Source organism: Lynx canadensis, chromosome C2 (assembly GCF_007474595.2).
Source record: "Lynx canadensis isolate LIC74 chromosome C2, mLynCan4.pri.v2, whole genome shotgun sequence".
Classification (NCBI taxonomy): Eukaryota; Metazoa; Chordata; class Mammalia; order Carnivora; family Felidae; genus Lynx; species Lynx canadensis.
This window is the reverse complement of record NC_044311.2, coordinates 77,657,585-77,678,095: the sequence shown is the minus strand read 5'-3', so window position 1 is coordinate 77,678,095 and position 20,511 is coordinate 77,657,585. Positions and strand designations below refer to the sequence as shown.

Sequence of the window (20,511 nt, the reverse complement as noted above, 5' to 3'; positions counted from 1 at the left end):
TTTAATTTCTAACTCTTGTATGCAAGGCCTCTGGGTTTCCATTTTCAGAATTCTGAAGTAATCTTTTGATGTCCCCGCTAACCCTGTTTTTCTGCCACCCCATTTGTGAATTGGGAGTGAGTTCTCCAGAGACCAAATCTCCACCCTGCCTTTCAAGTAAGTACCTATCATCTTTAATAAGAGCTCACCAATGGGATTCCTAAGCTTGCATCCCCAAAAAGTTTCCAGCTCTTGAATTTCCAAATATTTGATATAACTTCATCCACTCTTATGAGCAAAGAAAGGTATCTTCTTCCCTCACCCTTTTCCTTGAGCAAGACCTGGCTCCAGGGTTTTTTTGTTTGTTTGTTTGGCGTTTTGTTTTGTCGTCATTTTTGGGGTTTGTTGTTGTTGTTGTTGTTGTTTCACTCTAGTATTCCCCAGCCATGTTCATGCAGGGTCATAAGACTTGAATCTCACTCTTAGGTTAGCCCTTTTCAAATAGCAGTGTAACCCTAACCCTACTTTTTGGATCTGCCTTTTCCATAATTCATGTCATGATAGTAAGGTCAAAGTCTTTTTTTTTTTCCTTCGGCTTATTGTGTTACCCCAAGTTTTTAGCTCTAAATCATGAAAAAATAGAGTGGGTTTTTTGTTTGTTTGTTGTCCACACACCCAATTCCTGAAGCCTCTCTTTTGCTGACTGTACGTTTTCCCCACTGCATAGAAGAAATCTGATTCCTGAAGCCAGATGTTCCGGGAACTAGCTTTATCAGATCCTAATTTGGCTCTTGCGTTATTTATCGTACAGAAGATAATATTGGTCATATAAGAAGGGCTTCTATAATTGCTAATTGATGAATTCTGCTACCTCATGGTTGGTTCTCTACCTTGGGGCCCAGAAATAGACCACCAGGGTGATGATACTCAGTCCTTTGGTCCCCAACAAGCAACTTGACAAGTAGGAAAATATAACCTGGAGTAATCGACACCGTAACCACCACCATGATTAATCACCAATCTGAAACCCTGAATACTGCCACTGTGCTAATCCTGAAGAGAACTTTCTCTGTACCTACTGATACCACATTCAATCCCGGAGAGGAAGCCTTGCTTTCTTAATGTGGGATTTTGCTGAGGACAAATGCAGCCATTCTTACAGTCTGGGACTGCAGAATGAGTCTGTCCTGAAATCTTAGTCCGTGCATGTGTATGCTGACCTAGATGTTGGCTGCACCAGATGTTTGTCATATTTCCCATGAGTTATATAGAGAGCTTTGATTCCACAGCAGAGTCCTACTGCCATCCTTGATTGCCAAAACATAAATGCACGGGGGATTCTCTAAGCCAACATACTTTTAAAATACAACTTGGGTCTTTAGTCCACATACCTTTCTGATCTAGCCTGGTAGGCTAAGTTAGACCAGCTGGAGCCTCCAGAAACTCTTGTGCCTTTTCTCTCTAAGGCTCAGAGCACCAAAGGCCAAGGCTGCCCATTTCAAGCTGCTTCTCCTGGCCCTGCCCACCCTTTATGGACAGAAGGAGCCAAATTAGCTGCTTAGAAGGGAAGAGAATGAAGGAACCTCAAGGAAGAGAACTTTAATTCTTTTTCATTCTCCCAACCTTCACAGATTGGTGATGACTACATTGTGTCCTCTTGAGGACTCTAGGGATAAAATCTAAGGAGTTGTCCACCTGTTCTGGTAATGTTCTAAACCTGTTGTGCGTATGTATTTACATGTGTTTACAAGGAGTAAGAATGCTTTGTGGTCTTGAGTTGGGCATATGTTTTAGTTCCCATTATGTATGTATTAATGTGTATGTGGAATTACTGATAGATTTTACTTTTTTTGATATTTTTTACTTGTGTAATTACCGTCTTTTTACGCAGGCAATGGTAGAGGTGGCCATGGACCATAGTCATGATGACAGCAGTGGCACTTTTTATTTTACCCTCTCTTGGGTGTTCTCTTCTCCTGAGTAGACCAAGGCCAAAAAAAGTATTTGAGAACTACTGGCTTAGATGTTAGAATGTAACCAACATTTGTCTTTGTGTAATTTTAGATTCCCTGGGCTGCATCACCCAAACATGGTCAGGGATAAACAGGATAGTATCCTTCCAATTTGGTAATGGGCCCAGGGTAGCTTTCTTCATGTGTGAATGCATGGTTTTGAAGTTCTTAGCACATCTACTTTTGACCTGTTAGTCAACCATAAGAAAGGCATTTTTTTCCTCTGAGTATCTCAGAGGAGATGGGGTATAATATCTGTCTTATTGATTGATTTTTAAAACATATTCCTGTATTTGCTTCATTTCTCTGTGTATAGATTTTTTTTTCTTTCTGAACCATTCAAAAGCAAGTTGTAGACATAATATTTCACCCCCAAATACTTTAGTGTACATCTTCAAAGATTAAGGATATTCTACATAACCTAAGAAAATTAACTTTTATTCAGTAATATTCAGAATTCCCCAGTTGTCCCTTAAATGTCTTTTCTAGCTGATACTATCATTGGCTTTGTTCTCGGATTCAAGTAAGAATCATATATTGTATTTACTGTTATGTCTTTTTTATCTTCTTTACAACAATCTATCCCTTTTTCCCCCATAACATTGACCCTTTTCTGAAGGGCCCTAGACAGTTGTTTTTTAGCTGTTGACTTTTGGGGGTGCATTTAAAGGATATGTAGAAATGCAAACATATAGAAATGCTGGCCTGAGGCACAGAAATGTCCTATAGGGTGCTGATTCTCTCACTCTTATATCCATGCTATTGTGTTGACTTTAAAATACTGGTAAAAGAACAGAGCAAGTCAGATGGAGACACTTGGGTCAGAGATAGTTTGTGCGTGTTTGAGGAGAGGGCTTTTGAGGGAATCATTGAAATTTTTTAGCACAGCTTACTAAATAGTTGACTTTACTATTTATGGATGATTTTTCACTATATTCAGTTTTTAAATTTATGCTTACCAAGGTTAGCTGTGTTAGATATGAAAGAAAACAGCACATTCTCTCATACCTCCTCCAATTCTGCTTTTGGATCTTGTGCCCCCTAACTGCATTTGATAACATTTCAAATTTTTATTTTTGGAAACTGTTGCTGGGCAAAATTAACGTTAACTATTACAATGGGTTTGAGTATGTTTCTTATTTGGTTTGGAAATCCAAAAGGCATCTCCTTTTCCAGATGCTCTTTTGAAGTGCCAGAACTTATCCACTTACTTTATCTGCCTTAAACCTTCTCGGTTCCCAGAACAGGGTATTATCTCCTGTCCTTGTCATTCACCAGGACTGCGATAGCAATTACAAAGAATATTGAGACATTAGGAATATATTTTATGCTTGAAATGTATTTTTAATCTACTCAGCCCTAAAATAAAGACCTCTTTCTGACCTCTTCTGGTAATATGGTAGAATATAAAAACTAAGCCTAATTGTATCTGATCTTTTTTTTCTTAGAACTAGCTATTTGCGCTTTGTCTCAAAATTTGTCCAGAAAAGGCGAGAGCTAAGGAAAGGCAGCGGTATATTGGAAAGTAGGCCTGTTGGCTTTGTCGTGCTGTTCAAACCACAGGTCCCAAGGGACACTACATCTGGTGACTTAAAGCCCTCCGGTCTTTGCCAGTAGGGTACTCTGACAAGTAGAGGGTAAACGAGAAGAGAAGAGATTACACTTGCTCTTTCTGGGTGGCTTCTTTGGTTCTATTTGACCAGTGCCCTTTTCATACTCACATGTCCTTCTGCTTGATGGTCTTTCCCTTTGCCTTCTTTCCTCATGCTCCACTCACTGCCGTAACCGAAGAACAGTATGGGCAGACGTCTTGGGCTCTCTCCACCCCCAGCCCCCATTCTTGAACTAAACAGTACATATTTCCTTTCTGTGGAGGGAAGTGAAGTGGGATGGGAGTGGACTAAGTGAGGAACAGTGACCTAAAGCCAGCGGCAAAGAGAGTAGTAAGCTTAAGAATAGACCTTCACTTTAGGATTACGACTCTGGAATCTCGAGAAGTCTCTGACCGCGACTATATTCCACATCACGTTTGTTCAGAAGGGCTCTGAGAGGCTCGAGAGACATAGGCTAGCCACCTCAGACACAGCCTCGTGGACATGCCATTTGGAGGCAGGTGTTGGTATTCTGGTCAGCTTCCGTCATGAGACACAACTTTCCATGTGAAGTAAGAAGATCGTGGCTGTCGAGTGTGACCAAATAAGGTCCTCCCCCAAGGGCAGGCCTGCACAGCTGATTTGGGAAAGATTAGTCTGCCCCAGATGAAGGTATTGAAACTGAAGAAGGGAGGAGGAAAACCCCAAAGCAAAACCTGAATGACGATTACCAGGGGACAGTGGGCAAAGCCTGTGTGTGAAGCAGGAGAAACAACTAGTCTTCGCCCCACCCCACCCAGACTGCAGTGTAACTGATTGGCAATTTCTTTAACACTCAGCAACTACCTAAATGTTACATGTATTCACAACAAAGTCAGTGGCAAATTGAAACTTGGATGATTATGAAACACTAGAGGAAAGGCTTATTAGACGAGGTGGGTTTTGTCTTTCTTAAAAAAAGAAATTCATTTTGAATCAAACTGTCGTTCATCATAACATTCAACAAAAGTGTTTTCCTTTGTTTTGATCGTATGTGCTGTAATAGTGAAGTTCACTGCCAGCACTGGCATGGGGTAGCTCCCTTGGACAGAGTCCACAAGCCTGTACTTGTGGGCAGGAAACAGATTTTGTCAGCAGAGGGAATTATTATTTCTCTTGAATGGGCCAGTTTGTCTATTTTTTTCTATTTTAAAACAATTGGGCTATTTCTTTGGAAGACTGCTTCTCTACCCTCACAGAATAAAGATTTTTTTAAAATTTGAGAAATCTTCATAAGTACTAACTCAATGATGCTGTTTAACAGGGCTGCTCTCTTTAAAAATGAGAAATTTGGTCTCACTTCAACACACATACTAAACTTGGAACGATACAGAGAAGATCAGCACAGCCCTTGTGCAAGGATGACACACAAACTCATGAAGCGTTCCATATTTTTCCTAAAATAACACTGTATGTGAACAATCCTGGTATTAAAATTCTAATACTTAATTAAAAAAAAGAAACTGACTTGAAATAATGTAGAGCAATCGTAAGAGTACAGTTTGACAAGCTGTACAAGCATTTGGATCAGGACCCAGAAAGCTTCTCAGAATACAAGACCCCTTGTGGCCCCTGAATAGGCACTACCCTCAGAGTAACCTCAATCCTGATTTTAAACACCGTATATTGGTTCTATCTCCTTTTGAATGGTGCCTAAATCTTTTGTGTCTGGCTCTCACTCAACATATTTATGAGATTCCATGTTGTCCATGTAGTTGTAATTTCTTTATTCTCATTTCTGGATAGTGCTGAAGTTTAGTTTGGGGTTACATTGAGCCTATAGATAAATTTGGGAAGAATTGATATCTCTATAATATTATGCTTTCCAACCCATGAACATGACATAGTCCTCCATTTATTGAGAATTCTGTGATTTTCTTGGGTTTTGTAGTTTTCAGCTGAGGCATCCTACATGTCTTTTATTAGATGTGTTCCCAGGTATTTGATGTTATTTGTTGCTATTATAAATTTACTTTTTAGATTTCATAGGTCTACAGAAATAGTTCTTTTTCATATTAGCCTTGTTGCCAATCATCTTCATAAATTAGCCTATTGATTCTTCTATTTTGTGGATACTTTTATATTTTCTACATACCCAATTAGGCCATCTGTGAATAATGACAGTTATATTTTTCCTTTCTAATCCTTTAGCCTTTTATTTATTTTTCTTGACTTATTGCATTGGCTAGGATCAGGCCAGATTTTTTTTAAAAAAAATTTTTAATGTTTGTTTATTTTTGACAGAGAGAAAGAATGGGGGAGGGGAAGAGAGAGAGGGAGACACAGAAACCAAAGCAAGCTCCATCCAGGCTCTGAGCTCTCAGCACAGAGCCCGATGTGGGGCAGGAACTCATGAACTCCAAGATCATGACCTGAGCTGAAGTCAGATGCTTAACCGACTGAGCCACTCAGGTGCCCCAGGATCAGGCCTGATTTTTGATCACTGTGTCAGAAAAATGTCCCAAGGAGTTTTCTAATAAGTTAAGTTGATTGGTCTGTGAACTATAATATCTAAATTTAAAATGGTGTTATGCTGGTCTACAAAGCAATACACTGTACTTTATGGTGCATATCCACAGATGTGGGCTTAAATCTAATCAGATAGCCGTCCTTGCCCTTCCTACCCCTGACAAGCAGAGGTATAAATCCCATATTTATATGGGATATATAAATATTCCATATATATTTGTGCATGGATCCTTAACAGAGTTCTTATACTCCAGTAGGAGTACAGATAGTCCAAAGTGTTCTTGCCTCACACGTGGCATTGAGAGGGCATTGTCTAGAGTCAGTTTCAGGAGGGACAAGACATTTGGGGAGAGAAATGGTATCCATGGTAGCAATGTGTTATCTGGCCAGTCAGTGACTGACTGTGGAAGATACCAGGTCTCCAAAGTTCCTGCAGTTGTCTAAATAAGCAGAAGATATTGGCCAACTGGAATATAGAAGGGAGAATGAGATCTTTTAGGTAGAGTGGGAGGCAAGGACTGATAATAAGTAAAGGCTACTGGAGTCAAGAAATGTTGGTTGCCAGTAGGAGTGGGGGAGGGATTCTGGGCATTTTAGTGGCCTAGGGAGAGGGAAGGTGTGAATCGAGTGGATGCAGGTGTATCAGCTGTATTCTCCAGCTGAAGAATGCAGAGTAAACATGAGGATATAGACCCTGAGAGTTGGCAGAAAGTATTCTTCCACTCTCTTCTCTGGTGTTGTCTTTCTTCTCCATCTCTTTCCCTATTCCTTTTAATTCCTTTTTGATTTAGTCTTTTTCTCTCAAATTCCCTCTAGGAGGCAATGTGGTAGAACACTAAGCAGTGTTTAGGTAGGAATCCTGACCACTTACAGCTACGAGACTGTGACAGATTACTTACCCTTTTGAGTCTGGGTTTTCTCATTTATAAAGAGGGGACACTGGAAGTAGCTTTCTCACTGGGTTGGGAAGATCGAATAAAATAATGTATGTAGGAGCAGTTCGGTGCAAAGTAAATCCTAAGGAGTCTATGTGGCTGCCTCTGTCTTGATCTGTCTACCTTGTTCTTTTCCAGAGGTTTGTTCTTATTCATTTTTTTTCTTTGTTCTAGAATACTTTCTTTCAACCAGGTGTAATGTGATATTTTTGTTTTTGTTGAAAAAAGGTTTATGTACTCTATTTTTAATGTACAAAGTGGAGGAGTGAAATGTCTCCCATTTCTGTCAGTGCAGTAGATTACCGAAATGACAGAAGCTCTTGCTTCCTCTCTTCTCTAATAGCAGAAGCTCCAAGACCTTGAACAATTACTGTAATTCCTTTGGGTCTCAGTGTCCTTATAAATGTAGGGGCCTGAATGAAGTATACTGTGAGGCCCTGTGAGGTCTAACTATACACGCATCTATGAGATGATGCTAAAAGTCAGATTCCTCACAAAATTGTACATGCCATGAAGAAAGGGCCATGTTTGTTGGGCATACCGTCCTGTCCTCAGCATCTCCAGGATGCTTGACCCATAGAATATGCTCAGTGAATGGCTGAATGGATGAATGAATGAATGAATGAATGAATAATGAAATATTTACAACAATGAATGTGTTCCATACTCACCAGGAATATTTGTCAGGGCACCATTGGCTTTATGGGCCCATCTTCTATAACTCTGAGCTTAAACTCAGAGTTTTTAATTGTAGAAAATGTTTATCAACTTACATACTCAACATTTTTGGCATTTCTTTTCCAATTTCCTCAGGAGTTCATGATCTTTTTAAATTCCAATTCATTACCATGCTTTGTAGTCCTGGGTCTCTGTCATCGTTTAGTAAGTTGCCTGTGCGAAGTTAAATACTCTATTTTTGAAAGCACAGTGTATTAATACACAACATCATTGCACCATCTGCAAGGTGCTGTGCCATTTTATTTCTCAAGGCAGCATCACATATCTCATTTTACAAAGGAGGGAACAGACTGAAAGCAAGGAGCATTGCTTGGGCTTCTAAGTTCCTGCTTTAAATACACCACTATCTCTGACTAATGCATGCCATAATTAGGTTCCTTCACACATCCCCTGGTCCCTGTAGAGAGCTGAGCCTTCTTCCTTACCACTCCAACGGCCCCTAATGATTTTCTTGTCAGGGATCTGAGAAACTTTAAATCTCACTCTGGCCGTGTTCCACATTCTTTTCTCTCTTTCGAATGGTTCATTCCTGGGGAAAAAATATTTATGACTAACACTGCTTTGCCTTGTAGGGGAAATGGAGTCCCAGCCTTCAAGGTTAAGAATTCATTGGAAACATAATCCATTCAGTCACTCAATGTCTTAGTCCATTCAGGCCGCTGTAATGAAACACCACGGACAGGGTAACATAAACAACATAAATTTATTTCTCAAGTTCTGGAGGCAGGAAGTTTGAGATCAGGGTGCTGGCATGGTGGGGTGAAGGCTCTCTTCTCGTTTTGTCCTCACATGGCTCTACCCTCATGACCTAATCATCTCCCCAAAGCCCTCTTCCTAATACCACCACATTGGGGATTAGGATTTCAACATAGGAACTTGGGGTGGGGGGGGACACAAACATTCAGACCAGAGCACTCATCAAATATTTCTTGAACTCCGCCTTTGTGTAGAGAACATAAGATTTCAGGTAGAAGACAATTTGAGGGTAGTAAAAAGTATCATATATTTTGCAGGCAAAATGATACGATACACACTGGATTTGAAGAAATCAAGACATTAGACCTAGCTGGCAGTTTAGATTCTCTTTTAAAATGGGTATATATGGTTCCTGAAGCCATTATAAAGTTTTTCTTTCTGGACAACTCTGGTTTATCCTCTGGTGTTAGTCTTGTCAGCAGATCTGGTAACTTTTTAAATAACATTGTGAAAATGTCAAGACATTTCCAAAAGCTTAAATAGGAAAATTGAGTGATACCATAATTGCTTACTTTCTAAACGTAGGTAAAATAGTGATTATAAATGATTTTCTTTAGATAAAGAAAAGTAGACTTTTCAAGGACATGTAACTTTTGTTTACACTGGGGTATCAACACCTTTCCTTATTACTTTTCCAAAACTTTATGAGAGGAAAGGTGACGAATGACAAAGGGACAGTGCTGAGAACCACCGGAATATGCACTGCATTGGAGAAGTGCTTTGTTGTTTTTTTTTTAACATAGTCTTTTCTCTTTTTTTTAATGTTTATTTATTTTGAGAGAGAGAGTGTGCGGGTGGGAGGGCCAATGAGAAAGGGAGAGAGAGAATCCCAAGCAGGCTCCGTGCTGTCAGTGTGGAGCTTAACACAGGGCTCAAACTCATGAACCAGATCATGACCTAAGCTGAAATCAAGAGACACTTAACCGACTGAGCCACCCAGGCACCCGGAAGAAGTGCTTTCTATGTCAAGTTGTCTGACTCTCCTTTTCATTTACTAACAACATTCTAACAACAATAAGCTTAGTCATTTTCTGTCTAAAATGTCCAAAAACATTTGATAACAATTGAGGGGTAGCTGCCATGATGTCACCATCAAAAAATCATGAGACTCTTATGACTTCTAAATATAATCTTACAGTTCCGAGCTTATTTCATGTATTTAGGAAAAGCAGTTGGCATTATGTAGGAAAGGAAAGATAAAAACCTATCCTTTCCAGTCAGTCATTGGCAGGACTTTGCTTTATAAATTTATCATCTGTGATAGTCATCTGTCTCATTTGCTTACTTCTGAGACCCAAATTTGGGGTTGGAGAAGGCACCTGAGAAATCAGTTGGCCAGAAGATTGTTCAGTCTTAGCAGAAGAAAACAGATGCTCACTACGCTCATTCTGCCTAATATAATCACTAAGAATTAACCAAACACCTGAAAGTATATTAGGAGTAAGCCCTGAGTCATACAGAAATTTAAGTGGGTCACCAGGGCACTGACTGTGGTTAGCTATCTAATGAGACCTTTGATACACTGGAGAGTAGCCGGCACAAAACTTAACTCCTCCCCCACCCTTCAAGATAGCTGGACAGAGAACAGCGATTCTAACTCCTCGGTAGAAGAAGGCATCCCCCATGGTGTAGCGTCTTTTAGAGTTTGTCCTTCTACCTTGGGTAAAATGCCCTCTGTAAAATGACTTCGCTCCTAGATAAGACAGGAAGGGAAAACCTGGTGTTATTTTGTTTCATTTTGCTACCATGTAAGTCATCTTGATTTTAAACAATTTGTCCTCTCAGAATCACATATGGAACATGCCCTTGACTTCCAAACATTACACAAGAGCTCTGTGTATTATTTCATCAGTTTTGGAAAAGTAATTGGCACTTATCTCAAAGGATTGGTTATGAAACCTGCCCTTCCTGGTTGGTCGGTAGGAAAGGCACAGAGCAGACATGAGCACAAAGCATGAAGGTTTCCAGGACTTGTCCTTATGCAGTTAGCCTTTCCTAGATCATGGTTTAGTCCATTGTTGTCTTCCTTTGCTTTTAAATTTTTTGAAATGCCCTTAAAGTTGAGTATTTCTTACTCAGAGCTGATATTTAAAGCCGCTCTAGGAAGGACTTTTAAAAAGTCATATATTTAATTTATATGCCTCTGAGTAAGAAATGTGTTTGCCAGGGCAGTCTCAAGCCTCTGATAAGCTAATGTGGAATGTCCACCGATGTATTTTTGGCTCTTTTGCCCTTTTTGGAAACAAAATTCTTCCTGTCTGCAACTCTTGGTATTCTCTCACACCTGCATTTTTCTTTTTTTTTTTTTTTTTTTTTTTTATTAATTTTTTTTTTTTTCAACATTTATTTTTGGGACAGAGAGAGACAGAGCATGAACGGGGGAGGGGCAGAGAGAGAGGGAGACACAGAATCGGAAACAGGCTCCAGGCTCCGAGCCATCAGCCCAGAGCCCGACGCGGGGCTCGAACTCACAGACCGCGAGATCGTGACCTGGCTGAAGTCGGACGCTTAACCGACTGCGCCACCCAGGCGCCCCACACCTGCATTTTTCTTGACGAACCATCACCTGCAGGAATTTTTAAGGATTTCAAAGCCTCTGGGAAGCAGACCCAACACCAAAGAAATTGGGGGGAAAGACATGGCTATTCAAAATGATGTTGAATTGTGACTTTACAGAACTTTTCATTGGTTTTAGATGGAAGGCTCTGTGTTTAAGTGTTTGGCTTTCTCTGGCATGAGACTTGACCTGACTCCCAAGAACAATCAGCTAGTTCCAGGGTTTGCAGAAGGAAGCATTGTGCTCCCTGTTAATCGGCTGTCCTCTCTCTGTTCCCCCCTCGTCCCTCTTCTGATTGCAGTGGTGCTTCATGCCCCACCTCCAACCAAGATCAAACGGGAGCTGCACAGCCCCTCCTGTGAGCTGTCGTCCTGTAGCCATGAGCAGGCTCTCGGTGCTAACTATGGAGAAAAGTGCCTCTACAGCTATTGGTAAGTGGAGCCAGAGCGAGGCTGGCCAGAAAGGAGCCGTCGGGCCGACTGTTTCAAGTACTATTCAGCAGACACTCAGCGTAGCGTTCCTGGTCTTTCATGGCAACGTAATCCCCTAGTGTAGGCCAGTCCAAATGGGGCCTTTGTGCTGCACATAAAAAGCAAAACTGCTAAACTGGCTCCATGGGGGAACTGAGTTCATGGGGTACTGAGCCCTCCTAAGGGAAAGAACCTTGAATACTGAGATATTTGATCTGTGGCTTCTAGGGAGGGAATATATACTTCTTCATGTCTATCATATGTTAATGTGAACTTTAAGCACCAAAGAAGTAATCTTCAAATCAGAATATATGAAAAAGTCCCAAGGCTTGTGCCCTTTACTTAGGAATATCCAGGCCCCAGGAATGAGGCTTTAATTTTAAATCATTCTTTGCTCTAGAAGATAAACATAGATCTGCCTGAAAGGGGGAGAAGAGTCGTTAATTCAAGTGATGTTACAGCAGAAATTTATCTGCAACAGAGATTCTGACTAGTTCCTGGGAACCCTGGAATACTTGGGAGAGTGGGCCAGAAACCTCCCAGGGCATAAACTCTCCCCTCTTCCACCCATCCGTCCCTACACACGCATACATGGAGAATTCTGTTAGAAGGGGGGAAAAGGAAACCGGAAACAGAGGCTAAAATTATCTTTGAGAAGAATCACTAGAAGTGTTAAACAAGTCCCTGTGACGCAGTGTGTTTGTCACTTTTCAGAGGTACAAATATTCCCTCGGGGCTGCCAGCAATTTAACTATGTTAATGCTGTCATTTCCTGGCAACATGGACTGCAACCTAGCCTAGCTGTTCTGCTGGATCTGGTGACCATGCTAATGGCTTCATTGCAGCTTAACGGTTCCTTCTCTTTTTCTGTTTACAGTGCCTATGATAGGAAGCCTCCCTCTGGGTTCAAGCCATTAACCCCTCCCACCACCCCCCTGTCACCCACCCATCAGAACTCCCTATTTCCCCCACCTCAGGCAACTCTGCCCACCTCTGCACATGCCCCTGCAGCTGGCCCGGTACAAGGTGTGGGCCCCGCCCCCGCCCCTCATTCGCTTCCTGAACCTGGACCACAGCAGCAAACCTTTGCGGTCCCCCGGCCACCCCATCAGCCCCTGCAGATGCCAAAGATGATGCCTGAAAACCAGTATCCGTCGGAACAGAGGTGGGTACTGATCTGAGCTGCTTTCACCGCCTCCATCGCCTCCCCTTTGCCCTGTGGGGAGAGAGGAAGCAGATAGTCATATTTACCAGGTCCCTATAAAGATCTCAGTGCATCGAAGCCCCTTGTGAGGTAAGATGAATGATGATATGAATATGACCTGTTCTTGAGGCACTCCGAATGATTTATGAAGTAGATAAGGGAGAGATCATTAGTACTGTCCCCCCCATTATGGAGGTAGAAGCAGAGTGGCTTGACCAGGATACACAACCTGCTGACCCTCCCTGAGGGCAAGTCTCCTGGCTCCTCATTGGATCCTGCCTACTAGAATTCAGCCTTGGTTTATGCTACCCATAAATACTTTATTAACATTTTACTTGCGTATTACAGAAGGTTGCTGAATTGTAAAAGGTATTATCACTCATCTGATTTTAACACATTTTAACAGGGAATTAGCTAAAGACCTTATCTGTAATTACCTACTTTTGAGATAGAAATCTCCTGGTTTCATTCCAGGTAGGTAGTTCTACATTCCTAATAAGAAAATGGAGGCATCAGAATCATTCATTTGTCGAACAAACTCCAGTAGGAAGGTAACCTACCTGCAAACATCAAACTTAATGTTTTAGGTCCCAGCCTTGTTAGTCCTTTACTGGGGTATTCTAGAATTTTGTGGATGCGTGCGGCCCTCCTTTACATAGGGTGTTCCGGGACCTGTCTTTTTCTTTCAAGTCTCTCTGGGATGTATATAGGTGAAGAGTCGTCAGTGAGGATGTTACCAGGGCTTGCAAGATGGTGACCATTGCCTTTCCTTTCTGTCTTTCTTGTTCTGCCTCATGTGGGTGTGGAGGTGAGGGGCAGGAGAGGGAGGAGGGAAGAGTATACCCTCCCCAGGCCTGGTCCAACCCAAATGCCTCCCAAAATTTGTTTGAGGGTCACTTTATTTCTAGATGAAATACAGAAAAAAAGCAAGCGTTCTTGTTTGGTTCTGATTCCCTTCCCCGCCCCTGCTGTGAAAGTCACCCTAAAGAACTACAATAATTTGCCTGGTTAGTCTTTAGTCCCCTCGTGAGGCCAGGAGCCGTGAACGCTGATGATACATAGGGCCCCAGGGGGCGAGCGCTGACTGGGGGACTGGCTCAGCAGAGGGCCCTGGTTTCAGTAGAGAGCCCATCTGAAGGAGACAGCCACCACGAAGTGTTGCCAGTTTATTACCTTGTTAACAGCCTTGCACTTCTTCAGGAGAATTTGGAAATGTGGATTTTTGTGTAAAAACGCCAGGTTGTGTGGTTTTTCTTTTTAGGTTGGCAACTAACTCAAATTAAAAACAACAGCAACTCTCTGCAGACTAAACAAAACCTCCCTGTGGGCAGAATCACTCTGCAGGCCTGCCAGTTGGTAAACTCAGGCCTGGACACCATTTTTATTTCAATAGTTTTTTTTTGGTGTTGTGTTTTTAAACAGTATCTTCCTGGTGTGTCTGCAGGGATTATTAAGTAAGGAGGAGGGATGAGGTGGAGCATTAGATTTGGTATTTGAAATACTTAAACAAACGTTCTACCACGTGTAAGGGGAAATTATTTCATGTTAAATCTCTTTGATTCATAGTCCCCCCTCAATCCCTGTTTCTTATCCAGGGGGCTTGTGTAAGGACAATGTTTGTCCTCCCACAGCCCCGGCAGACAGGTTTGTCACCAGGCTACCCGGCCCCCTCCCACAAGGGGGAGATTTGATCACTGAGATGTAGGAGTGTCTTCCCTCAGGGGTCCAAAGAGACAGAGGCAGGGACCAGAAACCAGGTGTTTCTTTTTAGGGGGGATTCCTCCCTGAACTTTGCCTGTCCGTCTTGGATTTACCTCCCCTACACGCTGCCATTGGGAATGTGGGTCTAGAATAAAAAGACCTTGCACACACTGGGCGGGTACAGAGATCCTTGAGAGAACTGGGGTGAAGGGCAAAGTCCTAAATCGATGAAGTAACTACTGGGGTAGTTAGTCTTCTACCCCAGGGCACTGTAGTTGCAAAGTTGCAAGGGTACAGGAGTTCCCGTGGAATTACTCAAGATGCAAATTCCTCACTCCACCCTTGATTTTGAGTTTGGTGTGTCTGGGGCATAGCCTGGATACTTCACTGTCCCACTTGGAGAAATCACTATCTGGCTGTCTCTTCTGCCCCCATCCTTACTCCACCCCACCTTTTCCTTAAGCGTCAAGTACCCAGTACTCTGAATTTTGTTCTCTTGCCCTTGTCTGTTATTAACGGGGGTGTCCATGTGATATTTGTGTGATGCAAAATACATCAGAAACGTGGCAAATGATTTTGCTTGTAGATACTGGAGAGCACACAGAAAATGAGGCAAACTAAAATCTCTGGTCTGATTTTGTAAAAGTAACAATAATTGCGTGTGTGTGAGAACAAGCTTAATAATCCCACCTCTAGGGGCGCCTGGGTGGCGCAGTCGGTTAAGCGTCCGACTTCAGCCAGGTCACGATCTCGCGGTCCGTGAGTTCGAGCCCCGCGTCAGGCTCTGGGCTGATGGCTCGGAGCCTGGAGCCTGTTTCCGATTCTGTGTCTCCCTCTCTCTCTGCCCCTCCCCCGTTCATGCTCTGTCTCTCTCTGTCCCAAAAATAAATAAAAACGTTGAAAAAAATTAAAAAAAATAATAATCCCACCTCTAATAATTGTTACGCCTGCCTGAAATGGGGTAGATTACGTTTTTTTGTAGTTTGCTCTTTGCTAGCTTTTTATTTAAGCAATATTACTTCAAAAGTAACCCCCTAACAAAAATATATGGCATTTTGCAGGATAGAAGGAACTACGGCCTTATTTGAGCTTTTTATTAACAGTCCTGTAACAGAGCAGAGTGAAATACACTATTTCATAGATAAGAATATTAGGCCTCAGAGCAGCTAAGGGACTTCCTAATGGTCACATAGCCAAATACAAGGGCCTACATTTAGAAACCAAAACATTAATTCATAACTGCACCATTTGTTTTGGTTATGATGGCGGGGGGGGGGGGGGGGCGTTGCTAACTGCCAGAACTTTATCCATGTCTTAAATTACAAAATCCTACTAAATTCCTACTTCACTTATCTAAACTCATGTTGTGACAGGTATCTTTTTTGTTTTGCTCACAGTATGCCTTATCTCTGCAGTTGAATAAACTTTTTGAGGTTTAAAAACCATGCTTTAGACCCTTCTTGGCCTGGTATCTTACTTGTCCTCAGTGTATGTTTATTGATAGTGATAGCAGTTTGCTAGGATTATACTTTAAACAACATAATCTAGGCAAAAGTATATTCTTAATTTTCTGAATGATCTTAGTATATAATTCTTCACAACTCATAAGTTATTTTTAGAAGATAAATACTGTGTTTGGAAGCCATGATTTATATTTGTGATTTCCTCCCCCACAAGGAGGGGGGAAAAAAAAAACAAACCATGTAATTTGGCATGTTGAGACATGTTCCATTTATCCTTAAAGACCAGCCGCTCCTTAAAGAGTGGGTGTGTTTTTCGTTCAGCCATCCTGATCTCAAAAGTTTTTTCATCATACTGTTTGTGATGTTTACATGGGCTAGGTGGAAGAATTTAGAAAATGTTCCTACCTTATATACCCATTGTACCGGTCAGGTATGATTTTGTCCTTCGTTATATACCATTTCTCATTACAACTCAAGGTGAAGGAGTCCCCACAATTCCATTGAAAGGGCTCCACTAGGGGCGCCTGGGTGGCGCAGTCGGTTGAGCATCCAACTTCAGCCAGGTCACGATCTCGCGGTCCGTGAGCTCGAGCCCCCGCGTCGGGCTCTGGGCTGATGGCTCAGAGTCTGGAGCCTGTTTCCGATTCTGTGTCTCCCTCTCTCTCTGCCCCTCCCCCGTTCATGCTCTGTCTCTCTCTGTCTCAAAAATAAATAAACGTTAAAAAAAAAAAATCTAAAAAAGAAAGGGCTCCACTAGGAAATTTATCATCGAAGAATTTCGGGATACCCTGCTCTCTCACCCAGCATCAAGAAGCACAACATTTAAGAGAGTACTGCTAGTGGAAGAATCCCCCACTTCTTGATGTTCCCCAGAGGCATCAGTGTTGTAATAGGCTATCCTGCTGAAATTGATAGAGTGCTCCCAAGTCCTCAAGAAAGGGTCAGTTAGGCACAGCATCTTCTAGAAGAGCAAATCGCCTAACCCGTTTGAGAAAGTTCTCTCCCTCAGTGGTTCTGATCAAGGTTTCAAAGCTTAAAGGAATGAGCTTAAGTGTTCTGGAATTGTGATTTGATAGATAACTACTCATTCCCTGAAGATGCTATGTTTAATATACTCAAGTCTTTCTGCTGTTTGTACTTCCCCTCTTAAAGTCCATCCCCAGTAAATTGCCATTCATTTTTGTCCTTTAGATTTTGTAGTTTTTAGAGAGGGAGGAACTTGACTGTGAGTCATATTTGTAGCCTGGCCTGGAATGAAGTGAATGTGTCTGACGCATCTCCTCTCCACGCACGGCTGTTAATAGCATGTTATGTATGGCAGCACACATTCACTTTGGGATCCGAAACTGAGTCTCTGAGATGCTTAATGGAACCTTCTTTGACAGGCTGAATAATGTACTTCTGATGGTTACAGTGTGGGGTGTTTGTAGTTCTGAATCTTAAGAGGGCTTGTTTGTAGCATTTCACCGTGTTTACTATAGGTTTTGTTGTTGTTGTTGTTGTTGTTGTTGTTACCTTTTGTCAAGCTAAAGGAAATTTCCTTGTATTCTTCGTTTACTCAGAGTTTTTAATATGAATGGATATTGAATTTGATCATTTTTTCTGCCTCTGTTGAGCTGATCAAATGAATTTTCTCCTTCCATTTCTTAAATGTGGTGAGTTACACTGGTTTATATGCAACCAGCATTGTATTCGTGTGATAAACCCAACTTACTGGTTATGGGTTACCTTTTTTAACATCGCTGGACTTTGTATTCCAGTATGGTATTTAGGACTTCTTAAAAATTTTTTAATGTTTTATCTATTTTTGATAGAGACAGAGTGCAAGTCAGAGAGGGACAGAGAGTAAGGGAGACAGAGAATCCAAAGCAGGTTCCAGGCTCCTGCCAGCACAGAGCCTGACACGGGGCTCAACCTCGCGAACCGCGAGATCATGACCTGAGCTGAAGTCAGACGCTCAACCGACTGAGCTAGGTGCCCCTCTATTTAGGACTTGTGCATCACTATCTATGATTGAGGATAATGTATAATTTTCCTTTCTTGTATTATCCTTGTTGGGTTTTAACATTAAAGTAATTTTCATCAGATAAATAGAGGGTGTCCCCCTTTTAATGTATACTAGAATAGTGCACGTGAAATTGGAATTTTTTTATTCCTTGAATTTTTGGAAGAATTTACCAGTAAACCATTTGGGCCTGGTATTTTCTTTGTGGGAAGATTTTTATTTATTTATTTTTTTTTAAATTTTTTTTTTTTTTAACGTTTATTTATTTTTGAGACAGAGAGAGAAAGAGAGCATGAACGGGGGAGGGGCAGAGAGAGAGGGAGACACAGAATCTGAAACAGGCTCCAGGCTCCGGGCTGTCAGCACAGAGCCCGACGCGGGGCTCGAACTCACGGACCGCGAGATCGTGACCTGGCTGAAGTCGGACGCTCAACCGACTGCGCCACCCAGGCGCCCCTGTGGGAAGATTTTTAATTACTGGTTAAGCGTCTTCACTTTTCTAGTCCTGCTCTGAATTTCTATTTAGTTGAGTGAATTTAATAAATTACTTTTTCTGGGAAATTTTCCATTTGGTGTGAGTTTTAAAATTAATTGCCGTGAAATCTCTAGTTAGTCCTTGGCAGACAATATCATTTGTCTTTTCAACAAATCAGCTTCAGTTTTGCTCATCCTCTCTATTAGATGTTTTCTATTTCATTGATTTCTCTCGGCTCTTACGAAAATAATTTTATTATTTCTACTTTCTTTCAGTTGACTGTTTTTCTTTTCCTAACTGCTTTGGTTGGATGATTCACTCGTTAATTTCTTAGCTTTTTGTCTTTATAGTATAAACACATAACCAAATAAAACTTCTCCTAAGGCTGGGGTGACCATACATTCAGTTTTTCCCAGGTCAATATGGTTTATGCCTTATCTGGAAGTCACTACTCATACCTTTCCTTTTTACTCCCCAAAATGTCCTGATTTGGATAACCAGTTATTTGATTTCCCTACCCAAGTCCTGCTTCAGCTGCATACCACAAGTCCTGACTTAAATTAATTCTGATTTGATTTAAAAGCTCAGTTCTAAGTGTTTTCTATTTTTTTCTCTCAATCCTGTAGTTCTTTAAAATTATATTTCTTAATTTCCAAACATGGGAGTTTTCTAGCTGTCTGGACTATATGATTTTTGTTTAAATACCATCAAGGGAGTATTTAAAAGCAGTTATAGAAACAGTATGGGCTCCGGAGCTAGGCCTGGGATTGAGTCCCGGGAGCTCTGCTGTTTCCTATCTGTATGACCTCAGGCAGGCACTTAAATTGTCTAAGCTTGGGTTTCTTCATGTGAAAATGGAAGAAGAGTAGATAACTTCCCACATAGAAACATTGGGTGGGTTAAATGAAATCATACTGGTACAGAGAAGGTACTCAATAAATGCTAGCTTCTATGACACTTTTACTTTTTAAAGATTGCTTTTATAATCCATAAAGAAAGCTTTAAAGGAATCTTCCTAAAATGATACAGATACCACAACTTAGGAACTTCTGATGCTTCATCGGTCGATGCTAGGTTTTTAACGGGTGAAACTCCCTTTATCTATAATCTTTTCATCGTCAGACTTATTAGTGTTGTACATATAAAACTAATACTTTCGGCAGCTGATACTCTGGGGACATCTTGTATTTCCATCACCTTCCTTCTTGCATGTTTGATGTTGGGAAACAGACAAACATCCAGGCCTTTAAAGGGCATATTTTGTTCCTCCTCTATCAATGTTTTATCACAGTTTAGATGGTCCAGTTTGCATGTACACAGTGCTGACAGACCTCACAGAGCCCTGAGAGCTTTTGCAGAGTTCTGCGCTGTGCTTTTAGGGAGTGTTTGAGTTTTGTTTTGCAACAGTGTCTGGCTCTTGGTTTATGGCAGGAAAATAAACATTAGTGTGAAATAAATGTGAATGAAAATCAGCACTTTCATTGTGAGAAAGGAGAATGGATTTTGGGTAGGCAGCTAGTGGACTCTGTTATGTGCATGTGATAGTTTTCTCCCAGTTCCTTAAGATCTCCCCTTACATTTGTATAGCTTCTGAATTTAGTTTATTGGGGGTTGGGGGATGAGATGGGGCAGTTGATGGTGGTGTTTGAAGGTAGTGTATATTGAGAACTTAACAGTGTGCCAGGGGTGGTTTCATGCATTGGTTTATGTAATCTTTACAACAGACCTTTGGAGAGGTATCCAGGTTGTCCTTACTTTATTGACAAGGAAAATGAGGCTCAGAGCGGTTATATAACTCACCCAAGGTCACACAGCCAATAAGTGGTAAAGATTGGATTTCAGCCCAGGATCTTCTGCCTTCACAGCCACAGCCTCTTACCCAGCTATGCTGCTTTCCTGTTGTATCTTCTCTTAGCCTAAATGGAAACGTTAAGTACATGGTATTGGTTTCTTGGCCGATTTTATGTATCCTCTCCCAGCTGGCCTCTGAACCATGGCTACTTTACCTGGCACCCATAGCCACTGTGTAGCCTTCATCAGATCCACACTTTTCTCCTTTCTTCCTCTAAGCATTGTGTTTACTCTGTGTGTTGGCAGCAGAAACCGAAAAGGAAAT

General features: G+C 41.5%; 1 protein-coding gene and 1 non-coding gene across 2 annotated transcripts in view; both read left to right on the top strand.

Annotated features, from left to right (window-relative positions):
* ETV5 (ETS variant transcription factor 5) overlaps positions 1 to 20,511 on the top strand; it is a 59,998-nt gene that overhangs the window by 16,488 nt on the left and 22,999 nt on the right. Inside the window, exons 6-7 of the mRNA XM_030330121.1 lie at positions 11,379 to 11,508; positions 12,425 to 12,712. Coding sequence (XP_030185981.1) covers positions 11,379 to 11,508; positions 12,425 to 12,712 — 418 coding nt within the window. The remainder of the gene's footprint in view (positions 1 to 11,378; positions 11,509 to 12,424; positions 12,713 to 20,511) is intronic.
* On the top strand, positions 4,916 to 5,018 carry LOC115524297. The gene has a single exon (XR_003972010.1). It is a non-coding gene; the product is annotated as a U6 spliceosomal RNA (small nuclear RNA).